At 39.4% G+C, this 20,276-nt stretch overlaps 1 protein-coding gene across 1 annotated transcript in view; it reads right to left on the bottom strand.

Moving 5' to 3' along the window:
• Window positions 1–358: 358 nt before the first annotated feature.
• Window positions 359–20,276, bottom strand: part of mef2d (myocyte enhancer factor 2d) — a gene marked incomplete at its 5' end in the record, with an annotated part of 59,645 nt that continues 39,727 nt past the window's right edge. The window contains 6 exons of the mRNA XM_015019398.1: window positions 359–1,507; window positions 6,080–6,130; window positions 12,261–12,429; window positions 12,840–12,957; window positions 16,089–16,118; window positions 18,954–19,132. Coding sequence (XP_014874884.1) covers window positions 1,093–1,507; window positions 6,080–6,130; window positions 12,261–12,429; window positions 12,840–12,957; window positions 16,089–16,118; window positions 18,954–19,132 — 962 coding nt within the window. The remainder of the gene's footprint in view (window positions 1,508–6,079; window positions 6,131–12,260; window positions 12,430–12,839; window positions 12,958–16,088; window positions 16,119–18,953; window positions 19,133–20,276) is intronic.

Raw genomic sequence — 20,276 nt, 5'->3', positions numbered from 1 at the left:
CAAATCACTTCCTAAAAAGAAAGAACAACAATCAGTTGAGGTAACAAACCCGTATACACAAAAACACACACACACACACACACACACACCAAACACACATAACTTTCTCAGCATCTGTAGTCGACACGATGTTTGCCGAATGATGAGACTGTCACTGAGCTGTTGCAGCTCATCCCTGATTCGAAGAAAAGCAGTCTTTTACCTCGGCGACAAATAATGCTCCTCGTCTTATAGCTGGCCTGCATGGTTTTGATTCAGCAAAGGCCTGAGGGTCCACTTTCATGTTCAGGGCCAAGGCGCCAAATTGTTGACGGAGCTGCCAGCGTGGCCGGGGAGAGAAGCAAGTTTTTCTTTTTTCTTTTTAGTGTCTTCAAATCCAAAACCAAAATTAATCTAAACTCTGGACAGTCAAGGACAGAAGGACGAGACTCTGTTCAAAACCGCCCGAAGAAACAAGAATCTAAATAGATGGCAACGCAGCTGTGGATGGCCGGATGTGTAGAAAAGACATTTGTGGACGTTTTCAGTGGCACTTTCAGAGCACAAATCTGTCATATTTGACCAACATCTGTGGGAAAAGAGTGAGGATGCAAGAGTGGGTCCATTCATAAATCGAATGCGGGGCATTCTGGGAAACCAAGTCCGGTTTGTTTGTCTGGTCTGCCAACAACTGTCAAGTAGTTCAAAAGTCCAATTTTATGCCTGATTGAAAATGTACTTGCTCACTCCTACTAAAAATGCAGCTGGATCAAGTCCAACATGGTAATTCGTTTGATGAGTAATCCCTGGATCGTTGGCTCAACCCACTGGGGGCTTTTCATGTTTTGAGTACATCAAAGTACAAACATGAACGCACATCGCCATACAACTGAGCATCAGTGTTCACATGTGCAACATGAGAGTGATTGCATGCTTGTGTTGTGCATGAATGACTTTCCTGCATGAAGAGTAAGTTACTGGGTCAATGGTGGTTTTATTCTGTGTGGGTTTTCAGAGGGGGAAACTGGGGGGCGTCAAGAGCTGGTGGGGGGCATGTACACAAGCCACAAGTACACATCTCCTCCTTCCATGTGTCCATCCCTCTGTTCTCCTTTATGTCACCCAGGTATCCAATCTCACTCTCTTGACGTTTGTCCCATCCTGTTCCTGAGGCTCAGCTGACGAGGGCCGCAGCAGGACCATGGTGGACTGCTGTGCTCCGGCTGCCGCCTGGTGGTGGAAGTCTTGCCCCCCGCCTCGACCCTGGGCACCATCGTCCCTGTCGCTGCCCTCATAGGAGGAGCCGTTGCTGCTGAGGCTGTCGACGGGCGAGCGGCCCTGGGTGCCAGGGAAGGCGATGGACACCAGACCTTGTCCCTGGATCTGAGGCCCTGCGCCCAACACTGGACCGCCGGTGGAACTGGGGGTGCTGCGGTCACGGTTTGGGGAGACGGGTTCTGATTTGATGTTGACATTGGGGTTTGTGTTGACTGTGAGTGCGGTGCTCTGAGGTACGGGGCCAACTGACCTGGAGGGAGAAACAAAAACCAGAGAAAGTGGAGATGCCACAGTAAGTATCACTGCATACTAGAGTTAAGGTCAGGCTTTAAAACTGGAGTATGTAACTTTTATTAAAATAAATAAATAAAAAATATAATAGTTTTTTTTTTTTTTACATGTCAAAATTTTTACTTTGTGACAGTATAAAACAGATAATCTGTGGGGAAAAAAATAATAATAAAAAAATATGGAAATCCTCTGCTTTCTACCAGCACTAACTGCTGAATTACACCACTCAGTCAGAAACAACCAGTCAGTCAGGAGGAGGGTTTTAGTGCTGTCAGTCACTCTCATGCTCACCCCTCCCATTTGATCTTTGCTAAGCTATAGCTGACTCACCTCAACATAGCCTGCCACGAATGCTAAGGCTAGTTAGCATAGCCATAGATGACAGCAGAAGAAGGTTTTCCTGTAAAGGTGAGTTGTTTTTCCCCCATTAGCACATTGAGTAGCGAACAGGAGGTTGACTGACAGCAATAAGTTCCTCCTCGAGGCTCAGATTGGTTGTTTCTAACCAGGAGTGGTGTATTTTTTTCATTTTTTCATAGATTATCGGTAACATCCATACTGTCACGACTTGGTGACAGTTTTAACAAATATGGAAAAAACATAGTTTTGTAAAAGTTACATATTGGAGCTTTAACAAATCACAAGGAAGAAACACATCTTTAAAACTCCACAGAGTGACTGAATGAATTTACATCAACAATCAGACACACACCGAAATGTGCAGCTAGCAAAAGCTGAGCATTTTGTCAAATACGAAACACCCCAGGCACCCGAGCAAAGCTGTGAACCTGGCCAACGAAAGCTTGGGCAAACCGCGGCACATGGAGAGCAAAGACGTACAGGACAAGGAGAGCAACATAAAAGCAGAGTCATTACACCATGCAGCACGATCATTCTTGCATACTGGATTTGCTGTCAGGTTCCACAGCTAAAGATGAGCATTGGTGCTGAATGCATTTATATTCTGTTCAATCAGCGCAGCAACACAAACTGCTGACGATCACATGTTTTCCCCTCATTTCTCTGCTTGCTTTACTTGCTGCAAAGTGAACACTTGCATTTTGGGGTTCATCTGTCAAGTTTACATTCTCCTTTGTATAAAGTTAGGTAGTAAAACTCTTTAAAGTTTTCACTGCAGTAATAAACACATTACATACTCTCTAATCTTTGCTTATTAATCTGTATACAAGATCAAGAGTTTTTTCTAGAATACAGTTTGTGCATATAATTTACATGTTGAGCTTCGATTTACTTTAGATTATAAAGATTTTTAGAAGTTGTTAAAAAAACTTTCTGATTTTTTACTGAACTTCTTCTCCATTCTTTCTCACAGAAGTTTTCATATCGCTTGAACATATTTTACTGCTGCTCCACAAACACAATCCTTGATGCATTTCACAAGGATTCTTTGTAGAAGACAACACAGAGCAATGCATTACTGTGAATCAATATCAAAAGGATAGATGATTTTCAAAATGTTGGAGAAATACAAGTTATACAATTAATACAAGCAAATGTATTCACATCTTCTGAATACAACTGCAAGGGAAACATGTCTGCACCAGCTTTGAGCATCTAGAGGTAAATGTTTGCCAATTCAATTCAAGCTCAGTCAGATGGGATGAGAATGGCCTCAATTAATCAATTCTGATATCCACTTCACAAACATGCAAAGTTTCTTGTGGTGGTCCATCACACCAAATTCCAATAAACTATATTAAAGTTTGACAAAAGGTGAAAAAGTTCAATTTTCCAGTTGATGGCTTGTTAAGCTGAACACAGAGACTTAAATTAAGGAGCCAAAAAGTTTTCCCACATGAAACAGCACTTCTTGTGTCCATCAGCAGTGTGAAACCTTCAGGGTTTCACTTCCATCTGTGACCTTTGGACCTTCTGTAAACTTAAGAAAGTAGCTTTAAATTAACAGAAGCTAAAACCAGCAGCGTCAGTCAGAAGTTAGACTTTTCCCCACCAGTGTTTCCGGACAAAGAAAAGAGTCGCACCAACATCGTGCTTGACATCTGACAGTTGTGAACGGTTTGATCGCAGCCTGAAGAGGAACCATTCTGCTTTTGATTAAACTGCTCTAATGATAATTTCAGCGCACGTTTTGCTAAGATGCTCGGGATAAAAACGGCGTGCCAAAAAGCTTTCCAAAGTGTCACCCGCCTCCTGTCTACCTGCCACGGCTCTTTGATCAGCCCCTCCACTCTCACACTCAGCCTTCACCTCCTCCACTGGCTGGAGGCTAAGTCAAAGCTGTCACCGAGTCTGACACCGGCTGTTGACGCTGCACTGGGGTTCGCTGCCTTTGACGGTGAAAACAGGATTTTTTTATATATTTTATGGGATTGGGCTCATTCTATCTCCTCCTTTCCCACAGCATGACACAGTAGATCTCAATTCGAAGCTCCCAATTACCGCATTTCGACCCTTCGGGTGTGTTCTAATATGTCATATCAGGAGCCATCTGCAGCAATATATCTTGCACAATTACTGGCAAACTGAGAGGGGACTTTAAGACAGCACTCCTCCAGGCAATCTGGGTCTGCGCTCGCCCTCTTCCTCTAACTGACACACACAGACACACACACGCTGAAAGTTGTGCACTCTTGCCGTCCTACATATAAATGCTCCTTCTTTCCTGAGCACACAAACACACACACACACACTGCTGTGTGGCAGCGAGGCTCACTCCGTCTCTTCCTGTGCCCACTTCATCAACCTGTGCACCGCGGCTCCGGCGTGTGCAGGTAGATAGATGGGGGTGCCACTGGGGTGCCGATGCTGAGGCGAGTGAAAATGGCCGAGTCAGCAGGCCAGTGACAGTGATGAAGGTGAGAGCAGCAGTCTAACCCCCCCCCTGCCACCCACCTCCCCACCTCCACGAACATTAACAACACAGTGAGCACAGCCAGAAGCAGACATTTAGTTATAGTGAGGCGTGTTGAGTTGCACTTGCTGCCGTGGTTTCCCAAAATACTCTGCTTTGCTGAGAAATTATTTTTCTTCTATGAAATTTAGCTCTAATCAGATTCTTCTACAGCTACATTTTGTATAAAATAAGTGTCTTTTATTGGTGTAACAATAAAAAAAACTTAATTTGTTCAGCAGGGAAAGAAAAAAAATGCATTTGAGAACAAATCATTGGTTTTTGCAAAATTAATGATTGGCTTTTAAAGATTTCTTTAAATTATTTTGCTTTTTGTATTTAAAAGCTTAAGAACTTTAAAAATAGATTAAAACTTTTTTAAATAACCAGAACTTTAAGTAGTTTTATCAGTAAACCATGATTTTCTGTGTAATTTATTTTGGCTATTCTTCAAAATGTGAATAGAGGAAGTTTGATGTTTGTGAATATTCTTTACTCATGAAAATGCTATAAAAATATGGATCAACTTGCCCATTTCTATTGTTAAAACAGTTATTAAAGTTAAGAACCAGAATTATGATGAGCAATTATGGGGATTGAACCCCATTTATGACAGAAGAATGGTAATACAAGAAACAATTCATTTTAAATCTCATGATTAGGAGATCTGGAGTAAAGAATGACACCTTGACAACACTAAGTCACCATAACAACCATTTAACAATTTCATTTCTAAGATGTTTTTGCTCATGTTTTGCATAAGTGCCATTTTTTTTACTCTTTTGCATACTTTTAGACAAAGAAATCTTTTATAATTAACACATCGACATCACTTTACTAGTCATGAGAAGTTCCTCTCATTCTGTTAAAACAAGCAAATCACTTTAATTTTGGTCTCAGCAGACTAATCTAAATTTTGATGCACTTTTCTATTACAGCAACAGAATGTACTTTCGACTGCATGTGGCACATAAAAGATTAAATCTAAAAAAGAACATAAGGAATGAAAACAAACATTTCATGATAAAAGGAAAAGAAAAACTACTTTTTTGTGGATTGCATCAAATTGTTATGTGTATTGAGCACCATTTGTATGTTTTCAATGCATAAGGTCAACTGCATACTTTCACCAACAAAGAGGCACTGTGGACTCTTAAGATTTGACAAAAATGATTACATTTCTGCCAGTGTTGACCATCTAACAACAAAAACAGTTTCTACCAGAGAGATGTTGTTGCCCTGAATTCATCCAAACCCTGAACAATCATAATTTTCTTAGTGCAATATCAATATGTGTCTTGAACATAACATACGCATTTCTTTTTTCTTTGCTCTACCTATGACAGTTGCTATTTTTTTTTACATTTTGTTATTGTTTCTTGTACAATAACTAATTCTAAAAAAAGAATCAAAGTACAAAATACTGAGATCAATCAAACTTTCATCCAAACAATCAGTTGGATGAACAAAAAGACCATCAGAAGAATAATGGAAATATTTTTTGTTTAGAACTAATCAGATTTTTCCTCACAACCTGCCAAACCTGCAGTTTTACCATTAAAAATCTAAAATCTTTAGCAAAGGATCCATCATGCAGCAGATATTTTAGGAAAGAGACATGCTGTAAGCTGTATGTCTTGAGAGTAGAGAGTACAGTACCAGCAGAGGCCCTCCTCTCTGCCCAAGAGAAAGTTGGACTGAGAAGCCAAGCTGTGGAGGGAGGTGGGAAAAAAAACACAGAAGACAAGCAGTTTTCAGAAAGCTGTAACAGCAGGGAAACAGTGAGACGGATCAGAGGCAGCTCTTGGTCACTCCTCACACAGAAACTAGACAACAAAAAGGCTTTAACAGCTGCTTTAGTCAAGCTGAGATGTTAGAGGCAGAGCTGTGTACAGTAGGAAGTGTGAAAGCTGGATAGTTATTCACATGCAGTGCCTGTTTACTTCCTCTTCCAGTAACAAAAGGCAGCTGGTTTTTCATGAAGTGTGATGAGTCTTAAAGGAGCTCTGAACTAAGGTCCTCATTAATTTACAGAAACTTGTCTTTGGTCCTTTTTTACTGGAGAACTTCTGATGAAATAATTTCATGGTTGAACTCTCATTGATCCTGCAGTTTGCTTAGCTTTTAAAAACCTAAATGCTCTATGAAAAAAAATAATCATTAATCTCTGGACAAAGACCTTCTCAGCTCTGGCAGACAGAGGTTTCTAAGAGCTTTTTCCCCTTCAGCTTTGGATAGCCAACAGCTATTATAACTCTGCAAACGTTCATCATTTAGGTCACTTAGAAAAGAAACGGAAAGAGAGGAGGAACGGAACATACAGAGAGAAAAAAGCTGCATAAAGAACGCATTTCTTCAGTTAAGGGGAATCGTGAGACACAAATTAATACACATTTCCTTTCTAGTAAAACATTTTTACTCCCCCCAACAAGCTACACTTACACAAAACACCCATAATACACCCACACATTGCATCGCAAAAGTATTCACACCCTTCACAATGTTCACACCATGTCAGATTACAATCAACGTACTTTAAACCATACAGAGCAGTTCATAACTGTGACGTTGAAGAATTTAATGATTAATATGTTTTTATTTTTTATTCTGATTAGAAGTCTAAAAAAATCTGGTGCACATTTACAATCAGACTTATTTATTTTAGCACACCTACGTCAATTCTGGATCAAGAATAAACACAGCCCTTTTATGTGTAAATTAATCTCAGTATAAATGCAGCTGTTCCGTTTTTGGCCTCAGAGGTTTGTTAAAAAAACAATGAACAAAATTCCATCATGAAGAACACAGCAGTTCAGTCAGGGAGGAAGCTGAAAGCAGGATGAGACTAGAAAGTTGCAGTCGAAGGTTGGAGCTGGAATAGGTTTAAGTGTAATTAAACAACATCCTTTACAAATAAATATTTCAGATTAAAAAGATGACTATTTAATGGGCTGTCTTGGTCTTTTTCACCTGATGGTGGATTTAATAAATGAAACGCACATAATCTGAGCTGGAACAACTAGTAACCAGCAGGCATTTCTACATAAATGTACAAATTGGCTGTGAATGCAGCACTGCAGGGCAGCAGTTCATCCATTAACATTTAGATTGAGGAGTCAAGAGGAAGCTGAGAGTCAACAGGTGTACATCGAATTAACTAAGCCTGGATAAAGGGGACGGAAATGAGAGGGGGAAAAAACGGAAGTGCTGGATGATTAAAAGGGGGAAGGATGGGAGAAAATAAGATGACAGAAATAATTTCCTTGTGGCGCCTGCAGCGAGGAGAAGTGTAGACGACAGCAAAGGCAAGGAATGGCAGCCAAGCCGTCAATCACAATTTGATAGGGAGGGCTTGTTTGCTCGCTGCGAGGCCACACTGCGAGGAAATCAGAAGCAAAGCAGAAGCAGTCTGGGCTGTACTGGTGCCCACGTCTGCCCATGCTGTCCTAGGACGGCACGATTTTCCGCGGTGCTGTGAGAACAGTTTGGTGTGCTGGGAAAGATTCCCACATTTCTGTGGTGCTCCCTTGTTTTCAGTGACAGCAATTCTGTTATCCTGCTCACACACACTCACACACACACATGGCTCAGTGATCCTGCCTGGTGCTGATTCTAGAGTCAAACCTGCAGGAGCTGAAACGCTGCCACAATCAGCATCTGGGCTGCATGATCATGGCTAAAATTTAAATCCTGTTTACTCAGTGAAACTGTGGCTGTTTTCAATGCTCACATGTTTCAGTTAGATTTCCAGAAGAAATCTTAAAAAGAAGTGGGGCTCCTACATTGTCTTCAATTATAATACATATACACATTTATTTTTCTTCATTTGCACAGGAAAGTATGAGCTAATGTGCTAACATTCCAAAATATAAAATCAGATGCAGATCATTCCTTGAATTTCAGTGCAATCAGAACTTTGAAGGTTTGCATATAATAAGTATTTTATATCAACTTATATTTTTGTGCAAATACAATATAAAAGATTAACACTGACACTCTTCTGAAAAGTGACATGCCACAAATGCGCATAATGGTGCGTTGGAGGTCAGACCTGGGAATGACATCATTCCCGTGTAAAGTGCATTCTGAATGAAAATCAGAAAAGCAAGTTGGATTTTTGAGGCACTAAATACAATTAGTGATGCAATAAAAATATATTCGGTTACATTTTGTGTTAAAGATGGAAAGAACTGGATAAAAAGATTGGAATCTCCTTGCACCGACGGTTTAATGTTTAATGAGAAACAAATGTCTGAGGCGCTTATAAACAGTTTATGTCTGCAACTTTCTGAGTGCTTTTATACGCAGCAGCCATATTGGATGCTGAACTTGTGTTTTAGCTTCAGAGGCGTTCTTATATGTCCAACTGCGAAGGCAGATATCAGACTTCCCAAAAGACTTAAAACAAACAATACCTATTAGCCAGCAGGGGGCAACATCACTGCAAACAGGAACCAGTTTGCATTAAAATGCTCAAAAAAAATTCTCAAAAGTTCTTGACCTCAGTCAATATTTACTTTTTAGCTCTTACTCTAAGCTTCTTTAATATTTAATGAAGAATGATTCTGTGGATTAACTTATAAGAAATAAATGTCATTTTAGAACTAGTAATTGTTGCCCTGACTGTAGATGACAGCAAGTTCAGACCAGCAGCTATTTACTTGTAACCTTTCCCTGAATAAAAACTAATCTAACATTTTGTCTTTTCTATTCAATTTTGAAAAGTGGATGAGACAAATCCCCAAAACATTCCTAGATGATTTAATCAACCTAATAAAGAAACAAACATTAAAAAGTGCTCCAGATCAAGCTACTGTTAGGAATTGTTAAGCGAGCCACTGACTGTGGAAGAAATGATTAACAAAATAGCATTTATTTATGTTAGATTTTTTTCCATTACCTCATAAATGTATGAACATGAAAAGTTTGATCTTGATTGATTTCAATGTAATATGTTTCTGCAATAACAGACTTTTTCAGAAGTGTTTTTTTTTTTTTTAACAGATAAATCTGTGAGGACGGAGTGGTAAAGGTTTAAGCTGAAATTATTTTATTTTTTTTCGCACAGTTTGCTTTGAGTCTGGCAGTTGATGGCTGATCAGGTGAGGATGCTGAAATGACTGATCTCATCTGGTTGCAGAGGGATTTCATTAAGTCTGGCTGGTCATTTGTTAACATTCACATGGCAATATGACATGTAAATGAACTGGGGGAGATTGTTAACTATAATCTTGTTGTTTTATAAGATGCAAACCCCCTGAAGTCACAGCTGTAGACTGTAACAAACAGTTAGCATCTTTTCATGGACTACTTTTGTTCGCAGTCAGACAGAACAATAAATTCATCTTCCAGCTGACAGCCTTGTGTCTTTTTTAAACAAATTTTTCTCACTGTTTTTTTATTTGTATTGTTGCCTGGATGCTGTCTCTAAAATGAACAAAAAGCTGGAATATTTCTCCAAAAGGACTTAAAACGCGCTTAAACCTGTTCACATTAAAGTGTCTTTTCATGTGAACACCAGCGCTGAGACCATCCTGAAATATCAAACATCAAATTCTATACGGCAGATCAAATCCTCTTTTTATCTCCTTAACTGACTTTGACAGCTAAGCTACATCTACAGCCTTCCTGTAGTTGTTCCACCGTAGGAATGTGAGGCCCACATGTATCCCAGCAGTTGGCTCTCATGTCTGTCAGCTGAGAGTGACAGCTAAATGGCATAAAAATAAAAAATTGATGCGGTGCGCGTGTCGCTGGTGCACAGCTGCGCCCAGGTTCAGTTTTGAGGACTGAAAGCAGCACAGAGAGACTCCTTTCATTGAACCGCCGAGCGAGGTGCTGTTTCTGTCATAATGAAGCAGCTCCCTCTTTCTTGGTGACACTTCCAAAGAGCTTCAGATCTAAGCTTTAGGTGGCAGAAAAGGGGGGGAAAAAAGAAAAACTCTTGGAACAAATCTAATTATCCCATAATCTCTGAGGGGGAAAACGAGTTTCACTTTCAACTGAACTAAAAGAGAACAGACACGGTGGAGCAACAGGCATCGCATCCAACACTCAAATGCAAGGAAAAGACACTTTGATACCGGGATTTGTGATGCATCTGTTTTGGAAATTGTTTAGGTTATTTTCGTCTGTCAGGCTGTTGTACACTCCATGTGTGTGAGGAGTGTATTAACTTGTGAGAAAAAACAGCAACACTGAGCTGCTTTGCTCCATTTGCTCGCAAGTCATTCACCTGACTTGAGCTGTATAACTAGAAAAGCAGTCATTTGTCACTGGTCCCAACATGAGGAGGAAGAAATCAAGGGAGGACAAACAGGAAGAAGAAAAACGTAAACCAGTGGCTGCAAGTGATGTGGTGAATATACTCAAACTAACCTCTAAACATTTTTTTGTTTTCTGTTTAGATGAGAAAAGAGTTTTTCATGGTCTAAAACTGTAGTTGTTCTTGATCTTCTTCTACTTTTATAACGCAATGTTTAAAATGTTAGTAAAGCCTTTGATTACTTTTACTTTTATCTGAAATAACTGTAACGAGTCATGAAATAATTCAATAACATTGCCAGCTGGATGATTATTTATGTTGCACAACGATCTCACTTCCACCAATGAGTTGTTTATAAATGCTAATTGCTATTAGCAGCTATAGAGGGAGTCAGTGAGGCACAGAAAGAAGTGTTGTCAAGAAAGAAAGACAAAAAGTATCCCATGTGTGTAATCACTTTAAACTAAATGGACCTGGAACAGATCAGTGACGTCCTCAAACACCTCCACAGGAAACATCCACTACATGCATCAAACTCGTCTGCGTTTGTAAACAGGTAACATTTTTGTTTCCTCTGCAAAAAATGAACTTTTATCTGTGATTGTGAGTATAAAATGTGGCATGGGACACATTTTGGCTAACATTGCATTTACATGCTGATCAAGAGGAGTAATTATGTGAAAAAAAAATAACTTTTTTATACTTCAAACTTAGGACTGAAAGTGAAGTGTCATTTAAAAGGCTGTGTTATCCAATCCCTCAATTTGAGTTTGCTTTATAATTTTTAAAAGTTAATGTGAAATGTTTGATGTTTCATCTCTTTTTGCATTTACAAAAGTTATTTTATACTTAAAACTTGAGTCTAAAAGTGATTTTTGAACCATATTGTACTTGCAAGTAACAAAAAGGAACTAAACTGTTTTTTACCAGGATCTTCTCTCATATTTCTTTAACTGAAGAAGCTCCTACAGAACTAGGCATTTTTAATGTGATTACTCTATTAATCATCAATAATCAATAGATTACTCGATTACTAAAATTGTTTACAACAGTCCAAGTAGATTTGGTGATTCATGATCACAAGACTCAGAAGGAGTAACAATTTAAAACCAGGTAAATCAAAACTACAGTGAACTGAGGTTGTCATCGTCACATCATCCTTTTCTCCAGGATAAACTTCAATTAAGCTCAACATCAGACTCCCTTAGTTACAACACACTGCCTGAGCAGGAGTATGGTCCATTCTTTGGACTGTGAAATCTTGTGCTGGGTAGCGCAGCTTGTAGCATCCGTACCAGGAGCTAAATCAGACCGAGACCGCAGAGGGAGACGGCTCATGGAGGAAGGAGGTGGGGTATCTAGGTCACCACAAGATAAATGAACTGCAGCTGGGGTGATGCCACAGCTTTTCTATGTATGGTATAATTCAGTTGCTTTACTGAATCAGCTGGAGTGTTTGCTTCAGTAAAAGGTTTGTGGATCAGTTGTTTCGGGGGGGGGGAGAGGGAGGTTAATCACCAGGAAATTACCAAATCACTCTAACAAGTACGTCACAGGTATAAATATGGGACTTACACCAAGTTATTGAGTGACGCCAGTGTCAGCTGCTGTTGCTGCTGTTGATGCTGTTGTTGTTGCTGGGAGACGACTGGTTGCTGCTGCCAGGCGGCCATGTTGCCAGGCACCAGCCCTGGTGGTGTGAAAGTCTGAAGGGCTGTGAGATCCGCGCTCGTCAGCTGGTACTCTGGGATTAAAGGATGCGAGAAAAGACATTTAGAGAGAGAGGAAGAGAAGAAATGAAGAGGAGGTGGATTGTTTTACATCATACAACTTTCTGCTGCATCAATATTAATCATGGCTAATCCATATTAATGTGAACCTTTGAAGTGGAATCATTCCAGAAGCTCTCACACAATGAACAAAGTGAATATTCATAGTGGTTTGTGGCACCACACTGCAAGCTTTCCCGTCATGGCACTTAATAGGTTTTCATGAAATAATGGAGTGTATTGTTTTTTTTTCTTAAATCTGCATCTTTTCCGTGACTTTAAATTCAGCCCTGTTGGCAGGAAAGTCTTCCCGGCTCTGATGCAAACCGACGGCTTCAGCCCAGGCTTGCTGTGTGGAGGGGCCGTGCTGCGTTCAGGGACTCACCCGTGTTGTAGGCAGTCTGCATGCCAGGGAAGGGAGCAAGGAGACTGGGTGTTGCCACAGAAACCACTGGAGTTGTGAGTGGCTGAGTCACCTGCGAGCTACCTAGCCGCTGAGCATTCTGGGAAAACAGAAAAAGTGAACAGTCAGTTAATAAAGACTGCAGGAAAAGTTTATGGCTTTTATAAAGGGCCTCACCGCTCTAACTAGTTTCGATGAGAATTTCTGTGTGTCCTCTACGTGCATAATAATTTATGCTAAATTATTACTTCCTGTGGCAGTTTTGCTCTGATGTAACTTCATCTGAGGGAGAATCCAACATCCAAAGAGTCTAAACCACCCCGACTGAGATTATCAACATTTTTATTCCTGTGGATCTACACTGCCTTCCAAATGTATTCATACCCATTGAACGTTTTCACATTTTGTCAAACTTTAATAGGTTTATGTGGCTAGTAAGTGACAAACCAGCAAAAAAGTGGTGTAATTGTGATGTGGAACTAAATGAAATATGTTTTTCACACTGTTCTAATGCAAGTGAGTAAAGTCTGGCATACGTATGCAGGTTCCAGTCTTTCAATCACCAGAAACTGATATTTTTGCCCACAGTTTGTTACTTTATAACTCAAACTCAATCAGACTGTGTGAAGTGTCAGAAAATATGTTTTCTTTGTAAATCTGGTTATATATCTCGGGTTTTTGCCCTCCTGCAAAATGAACTTCTACCTCAGTCTTAATATATTTGTATACTCTAACAGGTTACCGAGATCTTTTTTTTTGCACAGCACATTTTTAAATCTTTCAAATTTCAAGTTATATCTTCCATTTTATAGCTACTTTGTGTTGGTCTATCCCACAAAATCCCAACACATGCAGTGAAAGTTTGTGAAAAAGTTCTAGCTGTGCGAATGCATTGCGAGGCTCTGTAGGCTGAGAGCTCTGGCTCTGTGTTGTGAGACAATCTGATCTGTTTCCACAAGAAATCAGGCCTTTTGTCCTTATATGGACGGACTGTAGAAGTTCAGAGCACATGACTTCATCCATTTTCAACAGCAATAATGGTAATGGTTAGCATGTGGCTTCCACTGTGCGGCGCAGGCGATGCAGAAACCTTGCAATGTGACCGAGAACAATTTAGTTACCACTGAAATATTTCACTGTAAACACAGCCTGCTTTACTTTGAGCTGAAATAATAAAGACATTACACTCTCTGCTTGGACAAACAGAAATGCAGGAGCTCTGTTGTTATGCACTCGCTTTTCTTTTCTACATTTTTCAAAGTTTTCCTTAGCAGACTAAAAAAACCCCTGATATTCGAGTTATTCTAATTAACAAATCACTTCATGCGTGTGCTGGGCAGATGTGCTCAACATCATGCCACATCCTGAGACATCTCACTCTCTGCAAGAGAATCCTGCCACCTCCCTTCTCCCTGAGGTGTTCAACTTTCCAGCGACAATTTAACATCGTGGTGCGAGATGAGAAAATTCTCGCATCTTGAGGTGGCGTTGGCACGGCAACGCCTGTCGCCAGGACCCGGCGCTCGCGTTATGTAGAGCCAGGGAGGAAGGTGTTATGAGAGGTAGGGGCGTGCAGGAGCGTCATGCTGTTCGGAAAGCATGCACTGCCAAGGCTGACGGGAGTAGGACATGAGTGGGGATGAGTGTGTGTGTAGATGTGTGTGAGAGGATGAGAGTTTTCTATAATAAAATGTGAGCAGGCAGGTACGGCAGGAATAAATGCACAATGTGAGGAGAGTTTTTGTCGTGAGGGGTGTATATTTATGCAGAGAAACGTCATGCATGCGCGTGTGTGTGTGTGTGTGTGTGTGTGTGTGTGTGTGTGTGGGTAGGACTGAATGGGGTCAGAGAATCTGAGGCTAACATGTCCATCTGCGCTCCAGGTTGGAGACTTTGGGAGCTTTCCTCTCTCTGATCCTCAGAGCGGAGACGCTCGGATGAAACCAAACATGCACATGCTGAGCAGCTTTCACACACAGCACAGAGTCAGCTGGTTGCTCCACTTCCCCCAATGTTTCCTCCCGTATAGTCACCGGGTTGCACAAATGTGCCCGGAGCTTTGCTGCAACATAAATATTCATTTGGGATTTCTGATCAAATCTGCTGGAAAATATAAATGAATTGTTATAATTTCTATAACAGAAGAATGAATAAAATGGAGGACTGTTTTCAAATTAAGGATACTGCCTGAACAGACCTTTTGTTCGGATGAACAAATGGTCTGTTTTAGCAGTTTTATCAGATCCTCTTTCCTGTTTTCACATAATAACAAGGTTTTAGCCCTTGGAGCTTTATTAGACAGCAAGGGATCGTGATTATTTTTATATTAACATCAGGTGGAGTGTCAGAAAACAGGTCTCTAGACTGCAAAACCACAAATATTACCAATAATTTTGTTAGTTTCTAGGGCAAACACCTTAGTGCACTTGAAGTAAGAAAAACTAACTTAATAATTCTTGAATATCTTTTTCTTGTTTCAAGTGAATAAAATCTACCAGTGGAACTAATACTGTTTTTGGTCAATATTCAGGAATTATTGACTTAAAACAACCTCCTATCTTGCTGAAAAGTTACTTTTTCATTTTTCAAATGTACTATGATAGTTACATGAAAAATTACCTATCAACATTTGGTGTTTTTGCAGCGTATTTCAGTAGGAAAATTTTCCAAATTATTTGGACAAAACAACATAGATGCAATTTCCCAGTCTTGAATCCAGTTTCTTGCTTGACTATTAGAGGCCCAAGACCTAATAAAACTTGCATGAAAACTTTTGGCATTAGCTAAAAAAGACAAAGGGGACCCAGAAATCTAGAGAACATCTGCAAAAATAAATTTTTTTAAGGCTTTTTTTCACATCTTAATAAGAGGTGGCAACACTTTTTTGCCTTTCCCTAGAAATTTGTCCATTTATAGTTGAAGATAGAATTTTGCAATCAAATACCCAGGACATATTTTAGCATCCTGATTCGTGGAGCTACTGCTACCAACTGGATGAACCTGCAGAAGCTTTTGGCCCGTCAAAATTTCAGAAATGAACTGAAGCAACCAGGTGATTGTATCTCTGTTAGGGTGTTGCTCTGATGCTCCAGTGCCTTTCCTTCATCCGCCTTCACAGCCTGGCCAACCCTGATGGGATGCATCTGCTGATGGTGTCACACTCATGCTCAGTGAGATCACACAGAGGTTGACACCACATCCACGAGGCTGAAACTCTTAAAGTCTATTCACCTCACTCACCAACTCCAGCTCTTCCTCTGTCTGCGAGGCCGGTGGAAGACGAGGGGCGGGGAGGGAGGAGTAAAAGAAACAGAGGACGTTAAGTTCCTGTGAACTATTCGTGATATAAACAACTCTGCATGAAAACAGGGCCTCTGTTTTTCCAAGCTCTGCGGCTCTGCAAAACTGCAAAACGATGCTGGAAATCTGAGGAGGAATGATGAGATCCGTATTCTGGACTGCAGAAACATTAAATATTTTTAAACATCCTAAGCAGTCAGCATAAGTTAGTCTGTAAACACTGTGAGTTTCACTTCTCATGCCAGGTTGACTTGTACACTCTGTACTTTCAGGAAATCTGATAAAAATTAATTTTGTGTTCAGAGGAGTCTGTGTGAAGAAATCTCTAATGTACAACATCCTGTAATCTAAAAGACATCTACAGAAATTGATAAGAAACTTTGGTTCTTTAAACACAGGCTGATCATAAAATGTTATTTTACTTTAATGTATTAAAAATTATTTACACAACATGAAATAATTCCTATAATCAGGAAACATTGAAAAAGAAAAACATCTTCTTCCCCGTTTTCAAATGCAAGTTCTAACATCTGCTCAACCTGTTTTAGCCATGTGAATGTAAACGGACTGAAAGTGGATGTGCACGTTATCTGCACAAAAATGTTCAAACACTGCCACAAAAGCATGTGTGCAACTTATTAAATTGGAATAGCAATGGAATGTATCCTAGCTGGATAAAAAGATGTAAAGATGGTGTTTCATGCAGCTAGCTGGTAAAAATGAATTTTATCCCGTGGAACTTTTTTTTTTTCTCCTTATGCTAAAAATGTCACCTAGACGTTCACAGTAAACATGAGAGACAGAGAGCTGAGGATTCCTATCTTTCTGTATCAGGTGAGCTTCTCGGCCTCCGGCACATAGAAAAAAATACAGCTGCACACACTAATCATTAAATTGAGATGTTACAAGGTCTGATTCAAAGATCTGAATTTAAACAGCCCCAATTTCTCTGGATCCATGAAGCTTTTTAATAACCAATATTTGGTTTTGGTCCAGGAGTTGTATAAGTTAATTGCTTCATTGTTTTCTGTATCTTAAGCTGAAAATGTCAATAACAATCAAACCCCATTTTCCTGAGTCTTTTCTTTCGCTACCATGAAGCACTAAACTCATACATCAGGTGTGCCCTAAAGGAATGCTATGTTACTGAATTTTAATTGACTAAATGGAAAATCTGCAGAATATGCAAATTCTTTATCATATTAATGAATTAATCATCAGAGAAATTGATAGTATAGTATTTTAGTAAATAATTATTAGCTGCAACCCTGATATATTTTCCTAAGCTAACACTCTGTGCCAATGTGCACATGTTGTCAACCCTGAGCTAAAGAGGCTGAGGGCGGGGATCAGTATGTACTTCAGAATGTAGCGATAATTGAAAAAAAGCATTTTGCTGTTTGGGATGTAAAACATTTGCAAAGTGTTTTAAAAAGCCACAGCATTCAGCAGCTATGTCATAAACACTGTAATTGAACAAACATTTCAACAGTGAATGCTCATTAATTATTCATGAGCTAAGACGGTCTGACTACTTTGAACAAACAAAGACACAAACATATGACATTAATATCATCTAAAACAGTTTTTAGCATTACCGGTCCCACACTTAGCATCAATCCTTATTTTCTACAAACAGATTTCTAACAATTTCAAATATAATATTCTGGGTGGCAAAGAAGATGTTGAAAGCTTAAAAGGATAAAAAGAAAAGAGAAATGTTCTGTAATCCTGGTAGCCTTCCTGTTCCTGCCTACTCCCCTGTAAAGCACAGAGTGTTACAGCACAGAGTCTTCTCCTTAGTTATTGTAACTGGAACAGTCCAATATGACTTCTTAACTCTTCTCCAGATGTTTTCAGAAAGGACATAAATAGATACCTTTGACTTTGTCTGTTTTGGGCAGCAGAGTGGTCCCTCCTCAACAGCCACTGACTATGAAACATTTACTTCCATAGAATCATAAGATTGCTGTGCATCTTGCATGACTAAGAATGCACCTGCCTTTTTGGCTCCAATCCTCAACACAAAGCTGCAAGAACACAGCTTGAGCAAGGCATGACTTTATTGAACAGCATAGCCGTATGAGTCAAATCAGATGTATTCTTAGAAGCAAATAAACATTACAGCTTTCTTAGCAGTAAAACACACTTAAAAAATAGGAAAACTGCATTATACAGAACATCACTGCTGAGTTTGTCAAGAGTGGGGCTGAAATGATTAATCGGATTATTCATGAAGAGTTGAGTAATCAAATAATAGTTAACTGGAATATGCTGACTCTAAGATATGCCATTTGCTGTAAGAACAACAGTAATTAGCCCAAAACTGTACAAAAAATGTATTAAAAATTTGAGTTGAAAACTTCTTTTTGTCTGTTTGCTTAATGTTTTATTCTTTCAAAAATTGCATTTTTATAGTATTTTTTATATTGTCTAAGATAAGTATAAGTGATAAAATAAAAAATCTGCAGAATGTGTAAATGTTTTTTTTATCAAATTATTTAATTAATCTTCTGAATATTAAACAGAATACCCAATTACTAAAATAGTCATTAGCTTTAGCCCTAGTTAAGAGTAATGCAAGTTAAAGTCATTATTTTGATGCACTGAGAAGCAACCGTCTTCTCACTCACACGACTGATATTTTTTGGTTTTCAATCATTTATCAAACTGTTCTTTAATAAGATAATTTGTATCAGGATAAAGAATCCCAATGTGGATTTGGAGGTTATCCTCCGGTATCATAAAACTAGTAGTTTAGATTTAAATGGTCAGTCTGAGTCTTTTTCTCCTCACCAGCTGCAGGAGGCTCTTTCCACTCTGTGAAGTGATGACCCTCAGGTCCGGCTTCCGGCTGTTGACCAACTGAGGGCTGGGTGGAGGTGGGGACTTTGCCGGGACTACTTTTCCCAGGCTGTTGCCATTGGATACGGACAGGAGGCCCGGGGAGGCCCTGGCGCTGATGTAGCCATTAGCTGCAGAGACGCAGACACACAGAGGAAAATAACAGCGAGGTTTAGTGAAGAAAAAGGGTGGGAGGAAGTTTTGTTTTGGTCGGCTCTGATGTTTTCAGTGTCTGCCTCTACCTGTGAAGTGTGTCTTGTCTGCCGTCGTTGGTGTGTTTGCCTGTCTCATTAACACGTTGGAACCCTTTTGTCGCACCACATGCTTCTCATCATTTCTGCAGCTCAAACATTGCTTTTTTCTGGTGGCTCTCTGATTTTCTACAGCTCCTTCACATCAAAATCATGCCATGCTCTCTCCAGAACTATTTTATTTCTGCTCTCAGTATTTGTCTCTCTCTCCTGTCTCGTTCCACTCAACTCAGCTTGGTGTAAACAAAAACACATAATTGTCTCTGGGCTCTTTCCATCTTGCATGGTAAGAAAATATCTTCTCTAACAAGTCAGTTTCATGGTCATTAAACCCTGGAAGAAATATTGTCTCTGAAAAAGCAAAACACAATCATTTATGAAAGTTTATTGTTTATCTGCATAATTATGAACTGGAATTACAAAGTGTGTAGATTGAAATCAGTGATTTGAAATGTAAAAAAATCCTTTACAATTCAGCAAATAATTGAATAATCCAGAGCATTTTATGCTTCGATTTCATGGTTTTGGTAACATAATGCAGATTTAAATGAATATTTTTTAAGAAAGCCACATTTTATGTAATGACTTTTAGCTACGTGTAGGCCAGTAGAGATTATCACTGTATGCTAACCTTGAAAATAACAGACACACCATGTCACAGTACTTGGATAACAATTTAAAAACTAATTTACAACATAAGTATGTATAACATACAATTACTTTTAACAAAAATGGAAGATGTTGCTGTCTGCAGCCGACAATAACCTAATCAGCAGAAGTCCACTAGATAAGAAAAAGGAAAATTGTTGGTTATTTATACAGCTAAGAGCCACAACATTCGCTCTCCACAGAGAAAGTTAGGCAACTGCACAGCCAGGCAGCCTTGAGGTGGCCAGTTATTGGTAACGTTTGCCTCTTGGGTTGAATTAATTTGACTGCAAGGATCTTTTTTTTTTTTTTTTTTTTTTTTTTTTTTTTTTTTAAAAAAAAAAAACCCTTAAATTTAAAAAATAAAATTTTATTT

The sequence above is a fragment of the Poecilia latipinna genome, unplaced genomic scaffold, assembly GCF_001443285.1.
Source record: "Poecilia latipinna isolate Pla-1442-1.1 unplaced genomic scaffold, P_latipinna-1.0 Scaffold2430, whole genome shotgun sequence".
NCBI lineage: Eukaryota > Metazoa > Chordata > Actinopteri > Cyprinodontiformes > Poeciliidae > Poecilia > Poecilia latipinna.
Note: the sequence above shows the minus strand (reverse complement) of the source record. Positions and strands in the feature narration are given on the sequence as shown.